Here is a 23,113-nt window from a genome sequence, read left to right on the forward strand (position 1 = left end):
GTCGATGTACAAGGACAGCACGTTGGCAAGCGTTCGATTCATGCGTTCCACTACACCGGTAGTCTGTGCATGGTATGGCATGGAATGGCGGAAGCTAGATGAGCACAGGTATCTTCGACAACATCCGCGGTAAATTGCCGCCCACGGTCGCTGATTACGATGCGAGGAGGTCCGTGTCTAAGGATAACGTGAAACAACAAGAAAATGGAAACGTCTTTTGCTGTGGCCGACCGCAGTGCTGCCGTGTCACAATAACGGGTTAGGTGATCTACGCAAACGATTACCCAACGATTGCTGTCTGTGGATCGCGGAAAAGGGCCCAGAAGATCGATTCCAACTTCTTCAAATGGGGTGCTAGGAGGCGAAACTGGCTAAGACGACCAGATGGCGCGTCAGCAGGTCGCTTGTAACGTTGACATTGGGTGCAGCTGGCGACGTACCGTTCGGTATCACTGCGCATCCGGGGCCAATAAAAGCGTTCCTGGGCACCGTAGAGCGTTCTTGTGCACCACAGATGTCCGGAAGTTGGTTCGTCGTGCATGGCAGATAATACATGACTTCTAAGGCCCTTGGGACAACCAAAAGGTAGCGCGAACCGGTCGGCGAGTAGTTCCTCTTATATAGGGCGCCATCACGTCAACGAAAACGATTGTCTGCAGCGGACTCCCGCGTGGCCGCAAAAAAGCGGCTATAAGCTGTCGTCCTTCCACTGCTCGGATATGAAGGTATCCAAATCCGGAAATTCTGTGGACACAAAAGCAATGTATTCAGTCGTCGGGAGTGGCAGGCGAGATAGACAATCAGCATCAGCGTGTCGCCGGCCGCTCTTGTAGCAAACAACGAAATCATACTCCTGCAGACGGATTGCCCAGCGTGCGAGTCGACCAGATGGACGCCGAAGATTCACAAGCCAACATAGCGAATCATTATCCGTGACCACGGTAAAGGGGCGCCCGTACAGGTACAATCAAAACCGTTGCACAGCGAAGGCGACCGCCAGACACTCTTGTTCGGTGACCGTGTAATTGCGCTCGGGGCGACTCAAGGAGCGGCTAGCGTACGATATCACATGCTCACTGTTGCCGACACGCTGAACTAGTACAGGGCCAATGCCGACACCACTAGCATCGGTATGAAGCTCTGTCGGTGATGACGGACTGAAGTGGCGAAGAATAGGCTGGGACGTCAACAGCAGCTTTAAGTGCCAAAACGATGAGTAACATTGTGAGCTCCACTCGAAAGGAACGCCTTTTTGGAGAAGGCGCGTGAGCGGCTGAGTTATGTCAGCAAACTTGGGAATGAATCGGCGAAAGTAGAAGCATCAGCCTAAAAAACATCGTAGCTGCTTCACAGAGCGAGCTGTCTCGAATGCTTCCACGGCTGTCGTCTTTTGTGGATCTGGTCGTATAGCTTCTTTGTCGACCAGATGTCCCAGCACAAGTGTCTGTCGTTTACCAAAACGGCACTTTTTAGAATTAAGCACAAGGCCGGCCTTCCCCAAGCAGTTTAGTACCAAGTCCAGGCGCTCCTTATGCTCACGAAATGTTCGGCCGAAGATCACAACGTCGTCTAGGTAGCACATACAAACTTCCCACTTCAAACCGCGAAGTATAGTCTCCGTGAACCTTTCAAACGTTGCTGGCGCGTCACAGAGCCCGAAAGGCATCACGTTGAATTCAAATAGTCCGTCGGGCGTTGAAAAAGTTGTCTTCGCTCTGTCGTCCGTGTGCATAGGGATTTGCAAGTAACCTGACCGTAAATCCCGAAAAGAGAAATAAGATGCCGCAAAGAGGCAATCGATGCCGTCGTCAATTTGTTCGAGCGGGTATACGTCTTTCTTAATAATGGCATTTAGGCGACGGTAATCAACACACAGAATCGCCACGTGCCATCTTTCTTCTTCACCAGTATGACTGGAGCTGCCCAAGGGCTAGACGATTCTCGAATCACTGCTTTGCTCATCATTTCTTCGACTTCATCGCTGATGATTTTCGCTCCGCAGAGGACACACGATATGGTTTTAGGGGCGAAGCTCCTTATAGCGGCACCCGTTCGTCCCTCGTAGCGTAGTATGTAACCAGTCTCACGCTTTGACCTGCAAGGTGGTGCCGGTGGGAGATTTTTCCTGTGCGTTGTTGAACAATAAAAAATTCGCAGCGTTAGATAAAAGCCGACTTCGTCTGTCTCTCATTCCCATCAGCAGCCATTCTTTACCTCCACGGTAGTGCCTGGTGAGATTTCTCCTGTGCGTGATTAAACAATAAAAATTTTGTTCAAAACGCCGTTGATTGATGAAATAAACCAAGAAAAGACGCCAGATGTTTTGTAAAAGCAAAACGAAAGAACGCCAGATGTTTCTAAAGCAAAACGAAAAGACGCCAGCTGCTTAACGAAAGACGCCAGATGTTTTCTAAGCAATGGTTTTCTAAACAATGAAAATTCACAGCGTACATGTAAAATTAAAGTGCGCTGCAAGTCGTCATAACTCATCGAACCTTTAGTATAAACGCGCCCGATCTCACGTCGGTGATGATGTACTGGGCAGAATTCACGGAAGATTCACGGTTTACCGATGAACCTCCGCAGCTTCGCCCACTCATCATCATTCACTCCGTGGATATGCTGTGATTTTTTTTTAGGGGCGAAGCTCCTTATAGCGGCACCCGTTCGTCCCGTAGTAGTGTGTAACCAGTCTTAAAAACGGAGGGGGCGTGCACACATGAAGGCTCCCTAAACAGGGTGTCGGAACGGAACGAAAACCGAAAACGGAAAACGAAAAAAACGATATTTTGGACCGGAACGAAAACGTAACCGAAACGTTATCTATTATTTCGTTCCGGAGTGAAAACGAAATTTTTTCAATTGTTTTTCGGTTCACGAGAAAACTTCGCAATCCGGAGCAACTGAGCTCGTGCAATGTGAGCATATCTTAGGGTACGCTATTAGCGCGTACCTCAGGCAGGAATTCCAAAGCAAAGATATGTTGAAATTGTGCGAAAAACGAAAACAGTGGCAACCAGAGATGTTTATAATAACGCAAGTGGATTTTTGCGCGCCTGTCACGCAGGCCAGCGTAGAGAGGGCATTGTCGGCGCCGAAGTTTGTTACAGCGAAAGCTGTTATGAGATCACAACAGCTGATTTTGGCGCCATAGTTGTCCACCGCCGCCGGTGTCCATGACCGCTAACGCGTGATATTAAAAAAATAAATGAGAAACAAATTTCTAGGATCGGATGGCATTTCAACCCGCGCCTTCTGCGTGGCAGTCGGGTCTTCAACAACAGTGCCACGCTAGTGCTTCTATGCCTGCGAAGAGCGCTTGACAAGCGTGAGTGCTGACGAGCAGTGCGGCCCAGTGTTCCGTATTCAATACAAAGGCACAAGGTGCCCGAGCGGTGCACTGTTCCAACTAATACCAGCAGATGTAGAGGGTCTTATTCCTCATTAACCAAATCTTATTTTTCTGCATATTCACAACCGCTCCAGACGCGTAGCAAAACTGCTTAGTTTTTTTGTATACTACTTTCGTCAGCATAAAAATAGACTACGTCGTCATTTTAGCATTAACACATTTAAGCATAAACAATATTAAAACACCACCATTCGTTCAAACATGCTGACCATGTAAATACTATAGGTAGCGGGAGAACCGCCCCTGGGAATTAGTAGGGTGGTTGTACTGCACGAGATATGTAACCAAGCTACTATCCCTCGATCTTGGTAACCTGTTTTGCGTACTCTTGCAGTTCTTAATGCATCTGATGACATCAGCTTTATGGGGCGTTCGTTCTTAACTCGATAAAACTATTAAGATGCCTTTCTTACGTGGAGGAATTACATTGATGGAATTGAACTGCCCGGCCATTCCCAGAGTCCGAATGCGCTAAGTTTTTTTCATTCCGAGGAATTGAAAGGAATGGAATTGCGGCAAGTTCTAGTTCCCCGCAATGGAATTGAAATAGAATGGAGGCGCCCATTCCGCCACACTGCTTCCCACCCACTGCAAAGTGCTCAGCCATAATTCTTTATCATCATCAGTCACAGCGCAAAGTGCACATAATGCCGTATACATATGTGTAGCGTGTACCACGAGACTCCGTAGAATGACGAAAAATAGCATAGTGGGAACTTCTCTACTTCAGAAGAATTGGGATGATTTATGGCGTAGTGGGTACCTTGCATGTGTACTTGTGTTATTGCCCCAAGAGACTCTCCAGCGGGCTCTACAAAGTCCGCTCTTCCAGCTTTTGTTGTGACTGTGCTGCGTGTGTCGCGCAGGCCTGGCGATCTCTTTATCAGAACAGCGGTCTCACACATCAGAGAGTACACTCAATGACGTGCTGCTTCTGAGATCGTGCTCACTCCCTTGACACAAAGCATTGAGCCCACTGAAAAATTCGTATTTGTCTGTTGAGAAAATAAATACTATGACTTTGAAATTAATACTGGTTTGTGCTAGTTGGTGGAAATTCGTGGTACAGTTACTTCCGCTCCTCTGAAGAACGTATTTTACCCTTGTCCCACTTTCCTAAGAGCACGGTAAGTAACTACATCACAAATCCAATGTTCGTAATGATTACCTTAACTTCAAATTTTTCCATAAAAAATACCGTTACGAACCGTTACGGAACATTTTCTTTTTCGTCCCGGAACAAAACCGGAACGGAACTTTTTGCGGTGGAACGAAACTAAAACCGAAACGAAAAACATTTCGTTCCGACACCCTGTCCCTAAAGACAATGCGCTGCGACAGTACGTGATATGTATCGCCCTCTCCTCTCCTACGCTTCCCCTTCTTTCTCCTCTCCTACGGTCCCCCCCCCCCCCCCCCTATCTTGCCTCGCGGCGCAGCGGCGCCGACGCAGGCAGCGTCGCGAGGCAGCGTCGCGGCAGTGTCTTGATTGTAAAAGCGACCGCTCGCGCTGCACAGCCGTTCACTGACCACCCCGTATATATAGGCACTGGATTTTGACCTCCAAGGTAGTGCGTGTGTGCGATTTCTCCTATGCGTGATTAAACAATGAAAATTCACAGCGTACATGTGAAATTAAAGTGAGCTGCAAGTCGTCATAACTCTGATCGAACCTTTAGTACAAACGCGCCCGATCTCACGTCGGTGATGATGTGCTGGGTAGAATTCACGGAAGATTCACGGTTTACCGATGAACCTCCGCAGCTTCGCCCACTCATCATCATTCACTCCGTGGATATGCTGTGATTTTTTTTTTGTCGAATCGGCTCAGTGGGTCCTGTGTTGATGCGATGTCGAGTTCGGGATGCAGGAATCGATGTCGGGCCGTCGTGCTGCACAGAGTCAAATATTGAGGAGTGTTTCGAAAGAAGGGACATCAAAAGACGACGTTCATGGTCACTGAGAGATTTAGCTACGATTCGGAGCAGGTGTTCGTTTGCGGGGCGCGGGACACTGGTTTGTGCTGTATCCGGTAGTTATGTAAGCACTGCCATAGGTATACACGACTCTCCCTGAAACGTAGCAAGCTTTAGGCCTTGAGACAGCACTATTGCTTCAGTGGAGCAATTTAGCGTCCATAGCCATGTGCATTCATTAGTAACTGAAACCATACAATACCGAATCAACACGTCTTTCTTAAGGCAGTTTCTATGTACCGGTTCCACTGCAGCATCGAATGAAGTACTAATAGAAGACGAACAAACAACAGGAACGCGCATCGCGGAAAAAGCGGGCACAACTGTGTCTTCGGAAACGCAAAACACACTCTCTTGCTGGGATGATTCTTCCAAGAGCGCAGACGACACACTTCCGCAGATACTCAGTTCTCCTGTTCGGCAGTCAACATTTGCGCCACACAATTGCAAAAAGTCAATCCCGAGAATTACGTCGTGTGTGGAACGCGGAAGAACGGTAAACTCAGTGTTAAAAATTTGTCCACCCAAGAAGACATCCACGTTACACACACCAACCGGGTACAATGCGTCCCTACTCACTCCAAAAAACTCGTGCTGTGGTCCCAATGAAACATAACCTTGCGTCCCAGCAGACTTTTAAACACCACACTCATGACAGAAACAGTTGCTCCCGTGTCGACTGAAGCCATGGTAGAAACGCCACCAATAGGTACACTGACCCTATTCTTCAGCATGAAGATAGTTGGAGGTATATGAGTCGGCAGCAAAGATTTTCCAGCGACCTCACCTCCATCGGCCGCGCTGGCTAGATTCCCAGCGGGGGTGACGCGAAGCGGCGTCGAAGAGATGATGACGTCACACGCCGTCTGGGGGAAGGAGATCGAGACGCTCGGAAAGCTGGTGGTGGCGTCAGAGTACGTTCGGAGGCAGGAGAGCAGTAACGATTCCGGTACCTTTCTTCTTCTCCAAAATAGCTGTCCAAAGGGGAGTGACGGCTTCTTTCGTCTTGGAAGTAGCCTTCAAGAGTGGTGTTTCCAGACCATCGAGTGTCCGGGGTACGACCACTGTGTCGCATAAATGACCCCTACTGTCCATTGCTGAATGCCCGACATCGGCTACAATATCTAGCTATGTGTCTAGGCGTGCAACAGTTGTCACACACGGGCAGAGGACAAACTTCCGGACGCTGATTGAAGTATTCCACAACGGCCACAGGCTGAGAGTAACGCAGCCCCTCCCCTTGGATGTCGTAGGCAGTGCTGGGTCTTCGTGGGCGAAAGTCGCGTGGGTGCTGATCAAAACGCCGATCGATCGAGTCGTAATGGTGTGGTTCGGTCTCGTGATAATGTGGCTCGTGTCGGTTGGTGTTACAATCCGCAGCATTCACTGAATGCTGCCAAGTGGCCGGAGGAGGTACGCAGACGGCGTCTTGGAAAGCGACGGAGGTGCAACGCGGCACCGCATAATGCACTTGTTCTTCGTGCCGCAGGAGCTCCTCGCGGACAATCTGCCGAATGGTAGCTGAAAGGCCTGTCTGCGAAATCGCGTCCACGCTAGCCACAGCCGTGACATTGGCCAGCCGTCCAAACTTCGGCGTGATACGGCGAGTTTTCAGCGCCTCGAATGTGCGTCAGTGCCGTATCACGTCTGGTACGGTGTTCAGGTTGTTTTTTCTAATGAGGAAGTTATAGACGTGGTCTCGTGAGCTTTCTTGTCCCGTCTATTTAGCGCTGCTTTTCACTCGTAGCATGAAGAAACCGGCCCAAATGCGTACCCTATCATAGACGTCTTCCGCAATACCTTTTCAAAGGTGTCCCACTTTATCTTCCTCTCACATTCGAGGATCGATGGTCTTGCACAGCTTGAGAACGTCTTCAATACACGTCGTGCAAGTCTCGCCGATCACCTGAGCTCTCTGAGCTAAAGGTGTTTCCGCCCGTTTCTTCTTAGCGTCCGAGCCGCCAAAGCACTTACTTCTTCATTTCTTCAACAAGACTGCTCCAAGTAGTAAGCGTGTCGGCATGGTTTTCATACCAAACCAGGGACGTGACCGTCAAATAAAAAACGATATGCCTGAGCTGGCTGGCCGGATTCCAGTTATTCCATTGGCTTACCCTTTCATAATGGGCCAGCCGTTCATCGAAGTCCTCCCCTGGCTTTGCTGAGAACGGCCGCGGCTCTCGGTAATGCTGATACAGCGCTGGTCTTGCCGAGGCATTGCTGAGGGGGTCATTTTGCTCTAGAGACGTGATGGGGCGCGATGGCGAAAGTACGGCAAGGCGACGACTTCTATGAAGTTCTGGTGCTGACGGCTCCATCGTAGGTCGTGGGAGGTACCCCGCACCTCCATCAAATGTTACAAGCAAGAAGTACATCAAACGGTTCAAAAACAGGCGAGCCTGGATGGTTCGCGTTTACTTCCGCAAGGGGTCTCGAGGCAGCACACCAAACGTCGTTTTCCTTTTCCACCTTTCGTCTGCATGGTCATTCGCACTGGATGCGTCGTGCGTTGCAACTGCTCGTGACAATGTATTTAGAGAAAAAATCCAGTGTACAGAAATTGGTCGAGGCAAAAATTAAAGGTGAAAGTGAACGCTGGGTGACAGATTCACGAAAAAAAGGAGGCTGCGCCTAGGATATTTTGCAGCCGCATAAAGGCGCTAGGTAGAAAGTCTGTCACAATGCAGCAACAAATTGTAGATGAGGGAGGAAATCAATTCGAAGGGTACGAAGCGCTAGGTTACATCCGAAAGATAACAGCCGATCCGTTTAAAAAGAGCGTCCAGGGGATTTCCCCGGTGAGTAAAAGTGTGGCGGTGAGAGCCACCGAGGAAGAGCTAGTACTTGAAAATTTCAACTGGCAAAAGGCCGAAGGAAAAATTCCAAAGCGCAACGCCGGGGGTTTAGATGGGATTCCCGTTAGCCTCATTAACGAATTAGGACATACCACTAAAGAAGCACGCACTGCTGAAAGCCATAGAAGAACGCTTACAGGACAGGCAAATACCGGATAGTTGGCAAAAATGTAGAATGAAGTTATCTATAAAGGCAAGGGAGAAATAGATAAGATTCGCTCGTATATACCACTAGCCATTACATCGGTACTATAGATGTTGGCGATGCAAGCAAAAATCAAGGCTTTGAAGTAAGGTAACATTTAGTCACCCGTACCGTTCTTTATAGAAGGTTATTAGTTTAAATTATGGTGGAAACCATTTGCTCTAGTGCAGCTCATGTAAACGAAACAAAAGTCTTCAGTGATCCCACTAGGCGCCCTGAATATACCGTAGCATCTTTGTCGCGACGCAGCCTTCGACGATATAAGATGTATGTTGGCATGACTAAGGATTAATCTAGTCTCCTTCGACTTGATTGTATAGATTCAAATTCTATTTGGAAATTGACAATCGCAGAGCTGTTTTCTGGCCTGCAATACCTGAGGAAGGTGACCTGCCCTTGCGACGAGCGCTGATCTTCCAGGCAGTGGTGCGCGGTCCCAAACCGCGAAGCAGGCAGGTATAGCCGACGACTGGCTTGGTGTGTTCACGGGGGTCGCGTCATCCGCACCACCATCAGGGCCGATGCAGCCCGCGCTGCTGCTGCTGCTCGAACTGCTCGAGCTGCTCGTGCTGTTCTCCTTTGAGAGGCCACCTGCACAATCATTGGTAAGCAGCGCAAGAAACGCTACTATAAATACGGATGTCTCCTGTAATATTTGTTACAGGGCGTAGTGGATAAGTTAGTTACGCGCAGCTCAATCGCCTACCTTTCGGGCCGGATACTATGAAAGGGCTTTATACCTTTCACAGTACCGGCGTACACCAGTGCACATGAAGTAATCTTGCTCTCTTAATTAGTCACTGTCCAGGGACAGCATGACCGCAGCTGCCAAGCAAATATGGCGGTCGCTATTCCGAAACCTGGGAGTCCGGAGGCCCCAGCAGATTGCATCAGAGCTCACATTCGCTGTAGCCATCAATCACTCTGATCACAACTCGTGTCTTTCTATTGGGTACTCCATCCCACCGTAGAGCAAAACACAGACGCACAGGAAAACACACTACTTATGAAAGGAAGAACTGCTATCCACCCGTTTGTAGGATAATGCAAGAAAAATATCCACACTAATTTGTCACAATAAAAACTAACATTAGTTTATGCGCCGACGTGTCAGCCTGCCGGAGCTAATCGAGCATGCCGTCGCAATGCTTTAAAATGGCCACTTTCTAACACTCCATAAAGCCCTATTTGGGTTTCGTTTCACAGCTAGTTTGCTGGTGTCACTGGTGTGGTCCTCGATTATGTTGCTCGGTGGCGAGTACGCATCACTCATGTTTTCTAAACGAAAACGTTACTGGGCTAGTCGGTACATATTCCAGAGTACACCAGACAAAATGTAAGAATGGCAGTCTGGGCTTGTTGGTTTAACATATTTGAAGTTTAAGGCGCGAATAAGACACAGACGAACATAAGGAACACACACACGGAGCGCTCCGTGTGTGTGTTCCTTATCTTCGTCCGTGTCTTAATCTTCGTCCGTGTCTTATTGGCTCCTTAAATTTCAAAGAGAAAAAATATCGGCAGATCCCACGCAGTGTGGCAATCGATGTAATGCGAAGCAGCCAGCAAAGAGCTGCATACACCGTCTTCTTTGTCATTGAGGCTAATGAAGTCATTCATGTCGTGACATCTAGTTCGCCATATATCGCGAGATTGTCATACATGCATGCGTGTAAATTCTGGTATATGCCATGCTAATGAAACACATATTCTGCTACATATATACGATGCGTGACCTGCTATTTATCTTCGGCACTCCTGTCATGCGACACCAATTTAGGTATACATCCAGGTAACAAAATGGCCGCGAGTGCAGCATGACCGTGGCGTCTAAATCACACCTACATGACATGCATGTCATGATTTTCGTGTTACCACCTGTTATTTATGTTCGCCACAGAGACGTCGCGCAATACCGATTTTGGCCTATATCAAGCTAGCTAAACGGCCGCCAGCGCACCATGAGCGTGGCACGTAAGTCATGCTGTACATGACAGGCGTGTTATGATTTTCATGTTAACTCCTGCTATTTGTGTTCGAAGCATACACGTCGCACAATACCAATTTTGGTATATATCAACTAGCGAAACCGCCGCCAGCGCACCATGAGCGTGGCACGTAAGTCATGCTGTACATGACATGCGTGTCATGATTTTCATGACACACCTGTTATTTCTGTTCGTCACACAGATACATCACGAGATACCTATTTTGGTGTATATCAAGCTAGCGAAACGACCGCCAGCGCACCATGAGCGTGGCACGTAAATCATGATGTACATGACGTGCGTGTCATGATTTTCATGTTACACCTGTTATTTGTGTTCGTCACACAGTCACGTCGCGCGATGCCAATTTTGGTATATATCAAGCTAGCGAAACGACCGCCAGCGCCCCATGAGCGTGGCACGTAAGTCATGATGTACATGACATGCATGTCATGATTTTCATGTTACACCTGTTATTTGTGTTCGTCACAGTCACGTCGCGCGATGCCAATTTTGGTATATATCAAGCTAGCGAAACGACCGCCAGCGCACCATGAGCGTGGCACGTAAGTCATGATGTACATGACATGCGTGTCATGATTTTCATGTTAATTCCTGTTTTTTATGTTTGTCACACAGTTACGTCGCCAGGTACCTATTTTGGTTTATATCAAGCTAGCGAAACGACCGCCAGCGCACAATGAGCGTGGCACGCAAGTCATGCTGTACACGACATGCGTGTCATGATTTGCACGTTAGGACCTACCACTTATGTTCGTCATACACTCTTGTCACGCCATACCAATTTTGATATATATCAAATTAACGAAACGGCCGCAAAATCACCAAGCCCGTGGCATGTAAATCATGGCGTTCATGACATGGGTGTCATGATTTTGATGTTATGACCTGTCATTGATGTTCGTCATAAAGTCATGTTTCGCCATACCAATTTTGGTGTAAATCCAATTAACGAAACGGCCAGCAGAGCACAAAGTCGTAGGCGGCTAGATAGATAGATAGATAGATAGATAGATAGATAGATAGATAGATAGATAGATAGATAGATAGATAGATAGATAGATAGATAGATAGATAGATAGATAGATAGATAGATAGATACGCTCAAAGTCGCAGAAGTTCGCTAGGAAATGCTTCGCATTTAAAATGATGGCGGTTCAACATGAACAGATAAAGAGGGAAGGGGACACGCTGAGCGCAAACTTTCGACTGTTAATTCATACTATCTGTTTATTCATATTATTCATATTATTCATACTAACCGTACGCCCGCACATGCGTTGACCAAAAAATGATCCCAAGTTTTTAGAAACTTTGTGATTAGCACTTATCCATATCACCATGTGCATATCATGCCGACTGATATTATTCTATCCATTGGCGTGCGCACAGGGGGGGGGGGCGGCTGCCCCCTCTAATCACCTAAGAGGGGGGGGTGCGAAATGTGCCACGTACGTTGACCCTTCATGTCACCTAAGAGGGGGGGCGCGCAAAATCTGCCCCATATATCGACTTAGTAGGGTGGGATGGGGGGCGCTGCGATGAACCTTTGCCCCCGTGATGGGGAGCCCTGCGCACGCCTGTGATTCTATCTTTGCTTTCTTTTTTCTTGTCCGTACCTGCTGGCGCTTCGTATGTGCATATGCCTGGTATCGTCCGCGAAATGAACAGTTGGAGGTCAGCGCTCTGTCGTTGTTGTCGTCCTTTCCACTTTGCCGCGCTGTTACATGAGTGGCAATAAGCCAACTAGCCCAGCAAGGAACCTTTCCTCACTCATAATTGTTCGAGGAATGCTATAGAAATAAGAAAAAACGCGTTGTGAGGCCACCTAAAACTGCGCAGGCGCCCTAAATATCGGCTCTATATATTGCAGTAAACAAATGATTAAGCATTGCGTCAGAAAATCAAACTATAAAGCATGGTGGCAGTACCGACAGATAAACGCAAACACGTCCTACTTGGTGATCGGGAGGACTGGTTTTCAGAGCGCTAGCGTGATAAGCAGCGCTCACGTAAGCGAGCGACAGCATTGATCCGCTGATCACACTTTTCAGATAAATTAATAAGCAATTTTAGGTGCGCATTAATCTGGGGTTGCCGGCGCAGCCGCGTCACACGAAGCCAACAGCTATGTTGATATGACATGATATGAAGTCATGTCGGTTGGCTGAACCCTTCTTGGTAAACGCCGCACATTGTTTAGAAGACGGCGCGCGCGCACTGCTTTTATGACATTGGCAGCGGGGAGCAGCCCTAAGTTAGCCGTGCTGATCCCCCAAGGCCGGGCAGAGCAGAGTGTGAGAGACCCTTCGCTATTATCCACCCATCTCACCCACTCGTCTACCACTCCGGTCCGCTCACCACATTGTCTAACAGAGAATCTCACTAATCGATTAACTTATTGATTATTGACAAGTGTTCCGTAAAACTAACCATCGTTTTCTATTTCCGCCGTTCATGTGCTGACCTAATAAAATAAACGTCTTCGATTGAACGATTAAAAAGACTGAAAATTATGAAACCGTGCCACAATGCTGAGCAAAAAACTGATGCTGCGGCGAGTGCATTGTGAGCAGGTGAGAGTGACTTTGTCGTGTCCACTGTTCTTGTGGGATTCAAATAATGGCGCAGCCGTCGAAGTTAAGCGTTTCCCCCCATTCCCCACACTGCGCGTGCATTATGTGAAGCAGCCAAGGTTGCCAGGCGAACTCTTCTTGTTAAAATTTAATGCATACATTTCGCCCTTGTATCACACTACTAAAACACTTCTTTTTGGAGTAGCTTTAATGGATGCACCCTTGTTAGGCTGTTCTGCCATAACTTGCGGGCAGAGCGAGAGTGCTAAAAGCGACCGCGTGCTCTGATGCGAAGATCGTGCGATGGACCGACACTTGTTACCTTCAAGTATTGCTGCTCAAAGCTCTCCACGAAAATCACTTCACCGTATTGCGCTCGTACAGTTGAAGTTGAAATTTATTTGCATCATCATAATGCGGCAATGCTCGGGCAAAAAGTGAAAATCGATTCACTTGAGAAGCGCCCGAGCCCCCATATACAAGGCACACAAAATGGGCTACAATGTACACTAACAAGACCTTTTAACCATTTCACATACAGGTCAACCTGTAATGTTATATAATATAATACGAAGAGCTTGACAATATTTACAAATACACAAAAACACTAACATCACTGGAAGAGCAAAGCACTGCCATCATGGAATGAAACACTCTCTTATATCACGTATGCTGCACTTTCCCACATAAATGTTTTCCGAAATCAGTTTGTTCAACAGAACTGCAAGTGCATGACGTAACATTTGCTGTCCATGCTGAGTACGACAAAGTGAAACGTGCCAATGCCCTTTGATGCGAAATGGATATACAGAGGTATTCGTTTTCAGCGATAATATGCTAATAAACGCATGCTAGCAGTTATACGCAGATTTTTTGTAGCGCATACATAAAATGAACTCATTGGGTTTGGGCACGGGAACAATTTTAAACTGGCGAAACAGTTCAGCAGTGTGTACATTGTAATCAGCATTAGCCATATGACGTAACGCCTTCTTTTGTAGCACATGTAGTTTGCTAATGTTAGACGACGTGGTTTTCCCCCAAACCAAAAAACAATCGGAGGGAATGCAGCGGAAGACGGGGACGGGCGACGCACACAGCGCTCTGTGTTCCCGTCTTCTCTTGCGCCGTATTCCCTCCGATGTCTAACCAACACGCCCAAGCCTCGAGGCAGAAAAGAATAGTTAACGTGCGATGAGAAGATTGTCTCATAGATTAACAATTTTACGGATACGCGAAGGTGTGCGCGGAATTTCGCTAGAACACCTATTCAGGCGAGATATAACTGAGCTAACATGGTCTTACTGAAAAAAACATTTCTAGCGTTTTTACAGTATCCACTATTTCAATGTTACCGTTGTCGAACGTTATCATTGGTTCTAAAATAAGCGGGCTTGGATGCGAATAGAACAGCACAGCTTTTGTTTTGTTTTTGGAAATTATTACCATCAGTTTGCAGCGCTCCATATACTAAGTTCTTCCATTTTTTCGTTGATCAGCAAGGTGAGGTGCTCTATGTCGCTGGTTTTAAATAGGAGGCTTGTGTCATCCGCATACAAAATGTAATTTGCATCGTTGCTAATAGTTGTTATATCAATAATATATAGTAAAAACAATAATGGGCCCAGGATACTTCGCTGAGGGACTCCCGTGGTCATAATCTGGCAAGTAGACATGTGGCTTCGTATCATCACCACAAGCTGGCATCGATATTGTAGGTAAGTTTTTAGGAGAAAAGCTACGATTCCCCGAATACCATATAATTCCTGTTTTTCCAAAAGTATTTCATGATTGATTCGATCGAACGCCTTCGAGCAGTCTACAAATACACCGATGCACCATTCCTTGTTTTCAACGGAATTAATTCTTTTTGCTTCGGGAGAGCTGTTTCTGTGGACCTTTTAGGTAGGAAGTCATACCGTGAAGAAGTAATCAGGTTAAATTTCATGCAGAGTTTCATTTGCCGTTTGTAAATTATCTTCTCCAAGCCCTTGGAAAAATGGGCAGAATCGAAATTGGCCTATAGTTTGCCATATCATTTCTGTCACCCCTTTTAAAAAGCATACTGACTTTAGCTACTTGCATCAGTTTTGGAAAGCAACCTAAAGACATTGCCATGAGCCAATTATCTCAATGCCATCAATATTACGTGCTTTGCTATTTTAAATGAGTTTAACGAGCAAATATGGCATATATTTCGGCCTCATTGGTTGGTTCGATATGCATGCTCGAAGGGTTCCTGTTTAGAGCGTGATTTGTCCTACTTAACCTTCGTGGACCGAACACAACATCTCTGAGAAACTTATTAAATTGTTGAGCAAGCTCGAACCCCTGAATATGATGTCCTTGATGGTTTATCTCCGTGACTGCTTGCGAGACTGGTGTGCGATTTACCAAACTGTTGAGCGTGTTCCACATCTGTGCACTGTCCTTACAATTCTCTTAACTAAATCGATCATGCAGAAAACAGCGCTTTCCATTTTTTAGAAAAGTGTTAAGCTTATTGCGGTATTTTTTGTACATATCGAGATCCTCTGGTGACCTGGCCTTAAGAGATTTTGGGAACAATCTTTCTTTCTTTTTATTCTGCGTAGACACTCACGGTTGATACATGGTTTCTGGCTTTTGTTACATTTTGGCTATATTTTTATTAAATGCTCGAAATATGTACATTTCAAAGCACAAATGAAAGCCTCGTAGTCGGCCGTTAAAGTATGGTAAACGTCAGTCCAAATTTCTTTTTCAAGGCATGCGTAGAAGGTATTTAGGTTGTAGGTACGATATTTTGTACCGTTTACGTCATTCATTCGCGCATATGCAAGTTGATCTTCACCCCTGATAAACAAATTGGTCGCTCATATCACAATTCAGGACCCCGGTTGTCAAGCTTTCTGTATTTATATTTGTAATATAAAGTTCGATGATTGTCTTTGTGTGGGATGTAACGCGCTTTGCCGTATCTGTTATGATGGCTTGACCAGATGACTATATTGCTGAAAAAAGTGCGTCCTTATTGTGGCAAGATTTTAAGATATTGGCACGTGCGTTTCTTATTATCATTATTGCTGTATTCGGTTTTCGCCCACAAAGACTGTCAGCAACGCTCAGCGCAAACCGCGCCTCATTGTTCGAGAAGCTTCGCGATTATTGTAGATCGTTTTGTTAAGGTTGCGCGCAAGACGCGAACACTCCAGTTTGTTCTGTAGCTTGCGCGACGACCAGCGATGACGCTGGAACATCCGACGGCATGCGTATAAATGCCGACGCGCTTCACCGTTTGTCAGTTGTTCGAAGGCTGACGCCCAGTTTGCCGCTATCAGCGTACAGCGTGTATTGCTGTAGTCTGAGTTTTCATTTCCAGGCCAGAAGTTCGGCCAAATAAAGAGTTTCATCTTGACCACGCCAGCTGTTGTCTTCGTCGACGTCTTCAAATACAGCGAGACGAGCCACCGCTGCACCACCGCCTACCACCCGCAGACCAATGGCCTCACCGAGCGTCTAAATAAGACCACCGCCGACATGCTGGCCATGTACTGTCGGCCGCAAAATTTTGCGGGATCTGCAGCGCGTGGCGGAGCGACGAAAAACTGCATTGCTGCGTCACCTACCGTGACGCCGCCGGTGTTGAGGCTATCGGCCTCGGCGATTAGCGACGACGCGTTTAGACAACGTGCCATTGCTGGATCTAATCGCGGAGGCCGCGGCCGATAGCCTCAACACCGGTGGCGTCACGGTAGGTGACGCAGCAATGCAGTTTTTCGTCGCTCCGCCACGCGCTGCAGATCCTGCAAAATTTTGCGGCCGACAGTACGTCAACGTTGAGTAGAAGGCGTGGGACGCCGTCCTTCCGTACGTGACTTTCGCTTACAACACGACCGTCCAAGAAACGACGCAGATGACGCCGTACAAGTTGGTCCACAGAAGGAGCCCGGCGACGACGCTTGACGCCATGCTACCCAACGTCACCGACGAAGAAAATCTCGACGCCACCGCTTACTTACAACGTGCCGAAGAAGCTCGACAGCTCGCCCGCCTGCGCATCAAGACCCAGCAGCACACCGACAGCCGTCGCTACAATCTTCGACGACGTTTCGTGGAGTACCAGCCCGGCGACCGTGTCGGACGGCAATACGACGACGCAGACTGAGCGAGAAGCTTCTTCGACGGTACTGCGGACCGTACAGGGTACTTCGACGTCTCGGCGCACTCGACTACGAGGTTGTCCCCGACGGCATCACGAACTCTCAGCGGCGCCGAGCTGGACCCGAGGTCGTGCATGTGGTGCGCCTTAAACCGTACTCTGCTCGTTAACGCATCTAAGGACTCTAATGTTTGCTTGCTTTATTAGTTTTCTTTAATATTGCATGTATTCATGTTCTGTTTTTAAGCATCGGGCCGATGCTTTTTCAGAGGGGGGCATTGCCGCGTGCGTTTCTTATTATCATTTTTGCTGTATTCGGTTTCGCCCACAAAGGTTTTGAGCAACGATCAGCGCAAACCGCGCCTCATTGTTCGAGAAGCTTCACGATTATTGTAGATCGTTTTGTTAAGGTTGCGCGCAAGACGCCAACACTCGAGCTTGTTCTGGAGCTTGCGCGACAACCAGCGACAAGGCTGGAATATTCGACGGCACGCGTATAAATGCCGACGCGCTTCACCGCTTGTCAGTTGTTCGACGGCCGACGCCAAGTTTGCCGCTATCAGTGTACAGCGTGTATTGCTATAGTCTGAGTTTTCATTGCCCGGCCACAAGTTCGGCCAAATAAAGAGCTTCATCTTGACCACGCCAGCTGTTGTCTTCGTCGACGTCACGACCCCGTCACAATATCAATATTTAGATGTCCGCCAAGAATTATTTTCGCTTTTTTCGAATTCACATTATTTAAAAGCTTTTCAAGGTATTCAATGAAATTTTGCATTTCTCGCTTAGGTGGCCGATACACGACAGTGAAAAAAATTATCGGGGGATAATAACGTGAAACACTATGTCCTGAGATATAATGGAAAACTGGGTATCAATTTGACATTCTAACTCGCGTTTCACGAGAACATCTAAATCCCCACCTTGCTTAGGTTGTCTATTAAGGAACAAGCTTTGATAACCACCACGGTTGAAAATTTCAGTATTTGCCGAACACCATGTCTCCGTAAATTTTCACTTCGAAAGTGAAAAGAAATTCATCGAAGGAAATTGACAGTTCATCCTGGTTTTTTCTGAGGGAACCCACATTCAAGTGAAAACACGTGAAAGGGTTTTTAGAAATGTGAAATGCATTGTTAACATATTCTGGAGACAGAGCCATTGCAGAAACACTAAATAACGAAAAACATGTGCAGTCGACGCGAACTAGCTAATCCTTTCTAGATCACGCTGTCTGCGAATGTGCGTCATCGGTGACGTTTGATGTTTCCTGGCCAAAATCTTTTCGCTGCTTGACCAAACAAATCGCCAGTTTTGCACTCTCTTTTGCGCAAGCGCTATGCCAAGAACATGTTTCAGCGTTGGGTAAAGATCCTCGTTAACGAACAGCGGTGAACCGGGGGGGGGGGATCAAGATCAATGGATCAGGAGTCGACAAGGCGTAGGTGCTTTCGCGATTCCAGGTGTGCTATACCTGAGTGCTTGAATATCACTCCGATTCCAGGCTGCTTTAAACATTGCAGGTTCGAAGCACTTATTTTACATAGCAATGTTTTAACACGAAAGTGTATTATGCCGGGGTGCACCAATATTTCAATGACGTACATCTGTCAGGGAAATGACGTGGAAAAATGCACACGGTAAGGCGGCAAAACAAAAAAGTTCTGTCACCGAGAGTCGAACCCACGACATCTCGGTCCGCGACAACAGATGCCGTGCACACTCTGAAGGCCTTACAAACACGCGTTTAATACCTGACACTTTCCTCTCGCAGTGCTTGTGGTGGGAGGATTCGAGCCGAGGTGGCCGAAGAGGCAGGCTGAAGCCCGAGGGCCGCGGAGTAAAACACACGCTCCAAGTCCCCAACAGAAGTGCCCCTGTTTATTCACAGTACACCCTTTATATCTAGTACATCCTATAGAGGGGCCTCATATTTGACATGGCACTCGCGCCCTCTACATCCCCCCTTTTGGGAAAGCCACAGAAAGCAACCCCTCACTCTCAGGCATGCAACGCAATGACAAATGTCTCATGGCGCGTTCTACAAGTTCAGCCGCACCGGTGGCCTAACACAACGTCCAGACCAAGTGCGCACAACCGACCCAGGCGGTCTTGAGGGAGTAGCTGGGGCAACCGGTGGCGAAGCACCTGGTAGAGGAGTACGTGCCCTGGGAGTTGGACTGCTGCACACAGGCTCTGGGCGAGTTGGAGTCTGTGGCAGGCTTTCGGATCCTTGTGTCCGTGGAGTGGAACTGTTGACGTCAAGAACCCCTGATGACGCCAGACTGCTGCGGAACCAGATGTCTCCGGTTGCGGACAAGAACACCTGCATCCGTCTTGACCATATAGGAGCGTGGACGCTGCGCTGGGCTGAGAACAGTGCCAGCACAATCTGTGTCGTGAATCCACACTCCCTCTCCCTGCTCCAGGAGCCGCAAATCTTGTACAGCATGTCGACGGTCAAAGCCTTGACGCTGGCGACGTCGTTGGGCAGTGTCATGTCGGTGGAAGTCGGCAGCGTTAGGCAGTTCAGGAAGCAATGCGGCCGTTGGAACCGGAAGTAGAGTCCTGAGGTTGCGCCCCATGAGCAGCTGAGCAGGGCTGTACCCAGTCACGCCAGGTGCATTGCGGTATGCCAAGAGGGCCAAAGGCCAGCCCGGACACTTCTTGAAGAGTTCCTTGACAGTTCGCACCATACGCTCGACTTCCCCATTGGACTGCGGGTACCTGGGACTGCTGGTGACGGGGGAGAAGCCGCAGCTCTGGGCGAAGACACGGAATTCTGCAGATGAATATTGAGGCCCATTATCACTTACGAGGGTCTCTGGGATCCCATGCCTTGCGAAGGCGCTTTTGATGATGGAGATCACCGTTGTAGACGTCGTCGAGCGAAGAGACAGCACTTCTGGGTACATCGAGTAATCTACGAGGAGAAGGTAGTCGGCTCCTTCGCGATGAAAGATGTCCACCCCGACTCGCTCCTAGGGACGGCTAGGCGTCACAGTAGGGAGCAGTGGCTCTGCTCGCTGGACCCGCGTCGTGGCACAGTTGGGACAGTTCTTCACCAAGGTCTTGATCTGGCTCCCCATGGTCGGCCACCAGACAGCTCCCATGGCGATGGCACGGCAGCGGTTCACTCCGAGGTGTCCGTCGTGAATGAGAGAAAGGACGTGCTTCCGCAGAGAAGCGGTCACCACCAGGCGTCCGCCGCAGACGAGAAGGTCGTAAGCGATACTGAATTCGGCGCGATGAGCCCAGAATTGAGCCATGCTGAGAGGCAGGTTCTCTTTCCGAGGCCACCCTTGCTCACAGTACAACTTAAGCTGCGCGCGCTCCGCATCTGCAGCATGGTGAGCTCAGAAGTCGTCGAGGAGGACTGCAAATGTGGGAGGGATAGCAGCTTGAACGTTCAGCTCCACCTTATCTACTGCTGGAGTCGCTGGCAACTGGACGACTGGGTCCCTTGAGAGTGCATCTGCAGTGGCCAGCTGTTTCCCAGGAACGTACTTGACGTCAAACTGGTACTGGAGAAGGCGGATGCGGAAGCGCTGGATTCGTGGTGGCATGAGATCGAGATCTGCGGTTCCTAGGAGCTTTACTAACGGCTTATGGTCGGTCTCCAGGGTGAAACGAAGACCCCGAAGAAACTCGTCGAATAGGTTGATGGCCCAGGTGGTAGCCAGTGCCTCCTTTTCGATTTGGCTGTAGCTCCGTTCCGTTTCAGTCAGCGCTCGAGAGGCGTATGCAACTAGTCGGCGCTCCCGTGATGACTGGTCTTGAAGAAGAACAGCATCCAGCCCGAAGGAACTGGCATCTGCGGAGACTGTCGTCAACAGTGCAGGGTTATACCTTGCGAGGCAGATGTCTGAGGACAGCATGCTCTTGAGCTTTTCAAATGCTGGTCCCCATGTCCAGGCTGCAGTCTTGTTCAGGAGACTTCTGATTGGCGCAGTTGTTTGAGAGAGGCCCGGGAGGAAGCGACCGACATGGTTGAGCATACCGAGAAAGCGTTGGACACCGCGAACGTCCTGAGGAGCTTGCATGCGCTGAATGGGCGCCACTTTGCCTGGATCCGGAGTGATCCCATTGGCACCGACGACAACGCCAACGAATCGCACGCTGGACACGCCGAATGTGCACTTGGCAGCGCTGAGGGTGACCCCCGTTTGTTGGAGGTGACCGACGACTGCCTGGGGGCGTTGGTCGTGTTCTTTTGTGGTGCGGCCAAACACAAGAATGTCGTCCATATGGTTAACAACACCGGCCAACCCTTCCAGCAGGCGAGACATCTGACGCTGAAAGTATTCCGGGGCCGATGTTATGCCGAATGGGAGGCGGCAGAAGCAATACCTGCCAAACGGTGTGACGAAAGTCGTGTACTTCTGGGAGTCGACCGCCAGGCGTACTTGGTTGAAGCCTGAAGTTGCGTCCAACTTCGAAAAAACGCGTGCGTCAACGAGAAGTCCGAGGGTTTGGTCGACGGTCGGGAGTACGTGGCGTTCACGCAGAACGACTTGGTTGAGTTTCGTCAAATCAACGCATGGGTGGTAACCCCCCGCTGGCTTCGGGACGACGACAAGCCCCGCGCACCAGTACGTCAGTTCGTCGACGCGCCGGATCACGCCCTCTTGCTCCATCTTGTCGAGCTCCTTTTTGACTACGTCTCGTAGCGGTATCGGGATACGCCGGGCTGTGCTGAGGGCATACATTACCGGTCAGGCTTGATACGTTTCGTGTACTCTTCCGGAAACGTGCCCAGGCCGGTGAAAAGGGCTGGCGGGACTTCACGGGGTGGTGCGTCCGGCAGAACTGATGTGACGGCGCCGACAACCTTGACGACCCTAAGGGCAACGATAGCGGGATAGCCCAGAAGTGGCTGCTCTTGTCCCGCAACGACGTAGAGGCGCTCGTTGACTTGCCTGCATCTCCAATACAACGCCGCGTCGAAGGTGCCGAGAAGCTTCAGGGATTGTTTTCCGGTACCCAAAAGTTCTTCGCCGCGCGGCTAATCGAGGACGGCTGGGTAGCCGGGAAACGTGCGCAGACCCCCGAGACGTCGGCACCAGAGTCCACTTTGAAGACGAGAGGGTGCCCGTTGACTCGCACCTCAACGTACCGCCCGTTGCAGGCCACCGCCACGACGGAGTGGAGCTCCACGGATCCGAGGCGCTTCCTTGAGCGACATACCGCCGCGAAGTGGCCTCGCTTCTTGCAGTGGTTACAGACCACTTTGGCCATTGGACAGTCAGACCGTCGGTGAAAGTCGTGACCGCAAAATTGGCACTGCCCACTTAGGCCTAGGCCGCTTTTCGAAGCCTCGTCGGCTCTGTTGCCCGTGTGCGCACCGTCGCGCCGGTCACGTGACGCAAAGACTGCAAAGTTGCTAGAGTCCCGTCTGTTGCGTCGTCCACGTGCACGCTGCGCGGGTTTACGCAAAGTCGCCGCGTCCACGTGAGCTGCCGTAGGCGGTTGCTCAGCGGTGAGGGAGAGGCGTTGTTTTTCGCGTTCGGCGTCTTCGTGCTGACGAGCTTGCACGGCAGCGTCGTCCAGGGAGTGCCACACAGCTTGTCCGAAAGGTGAGAATCTGCCGAACCCACGACGAAACGGTCGCGAACAAGACGCTCTTCAACGGCAGGTGACGGGTAGTTACACTTGCGTACCATGTTCTGAAGGGCCGTGAAGAAATTGTCGACAGTTTCACCTGGCTGTTGCGTCCGCTTGTGGAACCTAGAGCTCTCGTACATCTCGTGTACGGGGTGCACGAAGTAGCTTGTGAGCCGCTGGGTGACTTCCGCGTAGGGCTTGTACGCTTCCTCGTCGAACATGAGTGAAGTGAGGACGATGCGTGCCCGGGGACCCATACAGTAGAGGAGAATCCTAACCCTAGTCTCGTCCGGGGCTGCGTGCATAGTCCTCAAATTGCTGTAACCAGGGCAGCC

The 23,113-nt window shown here is 49.2% G+C and overlaps 1 protein-coding gene and 1 pseudogene across 1 annotated transcript in view; both read right to left on the bottom strand.

Moving 5' to 3' along the window:
- The window catches only part of LOC119395174 (nucleolar and coiled-body phosphoprotein 1), a 675,420-nt gene that overhangs the window by 201,439 nt on the left and 450,868 nt on the right, over nt 1–23,113 (bottom strand). The window contains exon 14 of the mRNA XM_049416108.1: nt 8,825–9,039. Within this exon, the coding sequence (XP_049272065.1) occupies nt 8,825–9,039 (215 nt within the window). The remainder of the gene's footprint in view (nt 1–8,824; nt 9,040–23,113) is intronic.
- Nucleotides 19,216–19,870, bottom strand: LOC125758508 (uncharacterized; annotated as a pseudogene).

The sequence above is a fragment of the Rhipicephalus sanguineus genome, chromosome 5, assembly GCF_013339695.2.
Source record: "Rhipicephalus sanguineus isolate Rsan-2018 chromosome 5, BIME_Rsan_1.4, whole genome shotgun sequence".
Taxonomy (NCBI): Eukaryota; Metazoa; Arthropoda; class Arachnida; order Ixodida; family Ixodidae; genus Rhipicephalus; species Rhipicephalus sanguineus.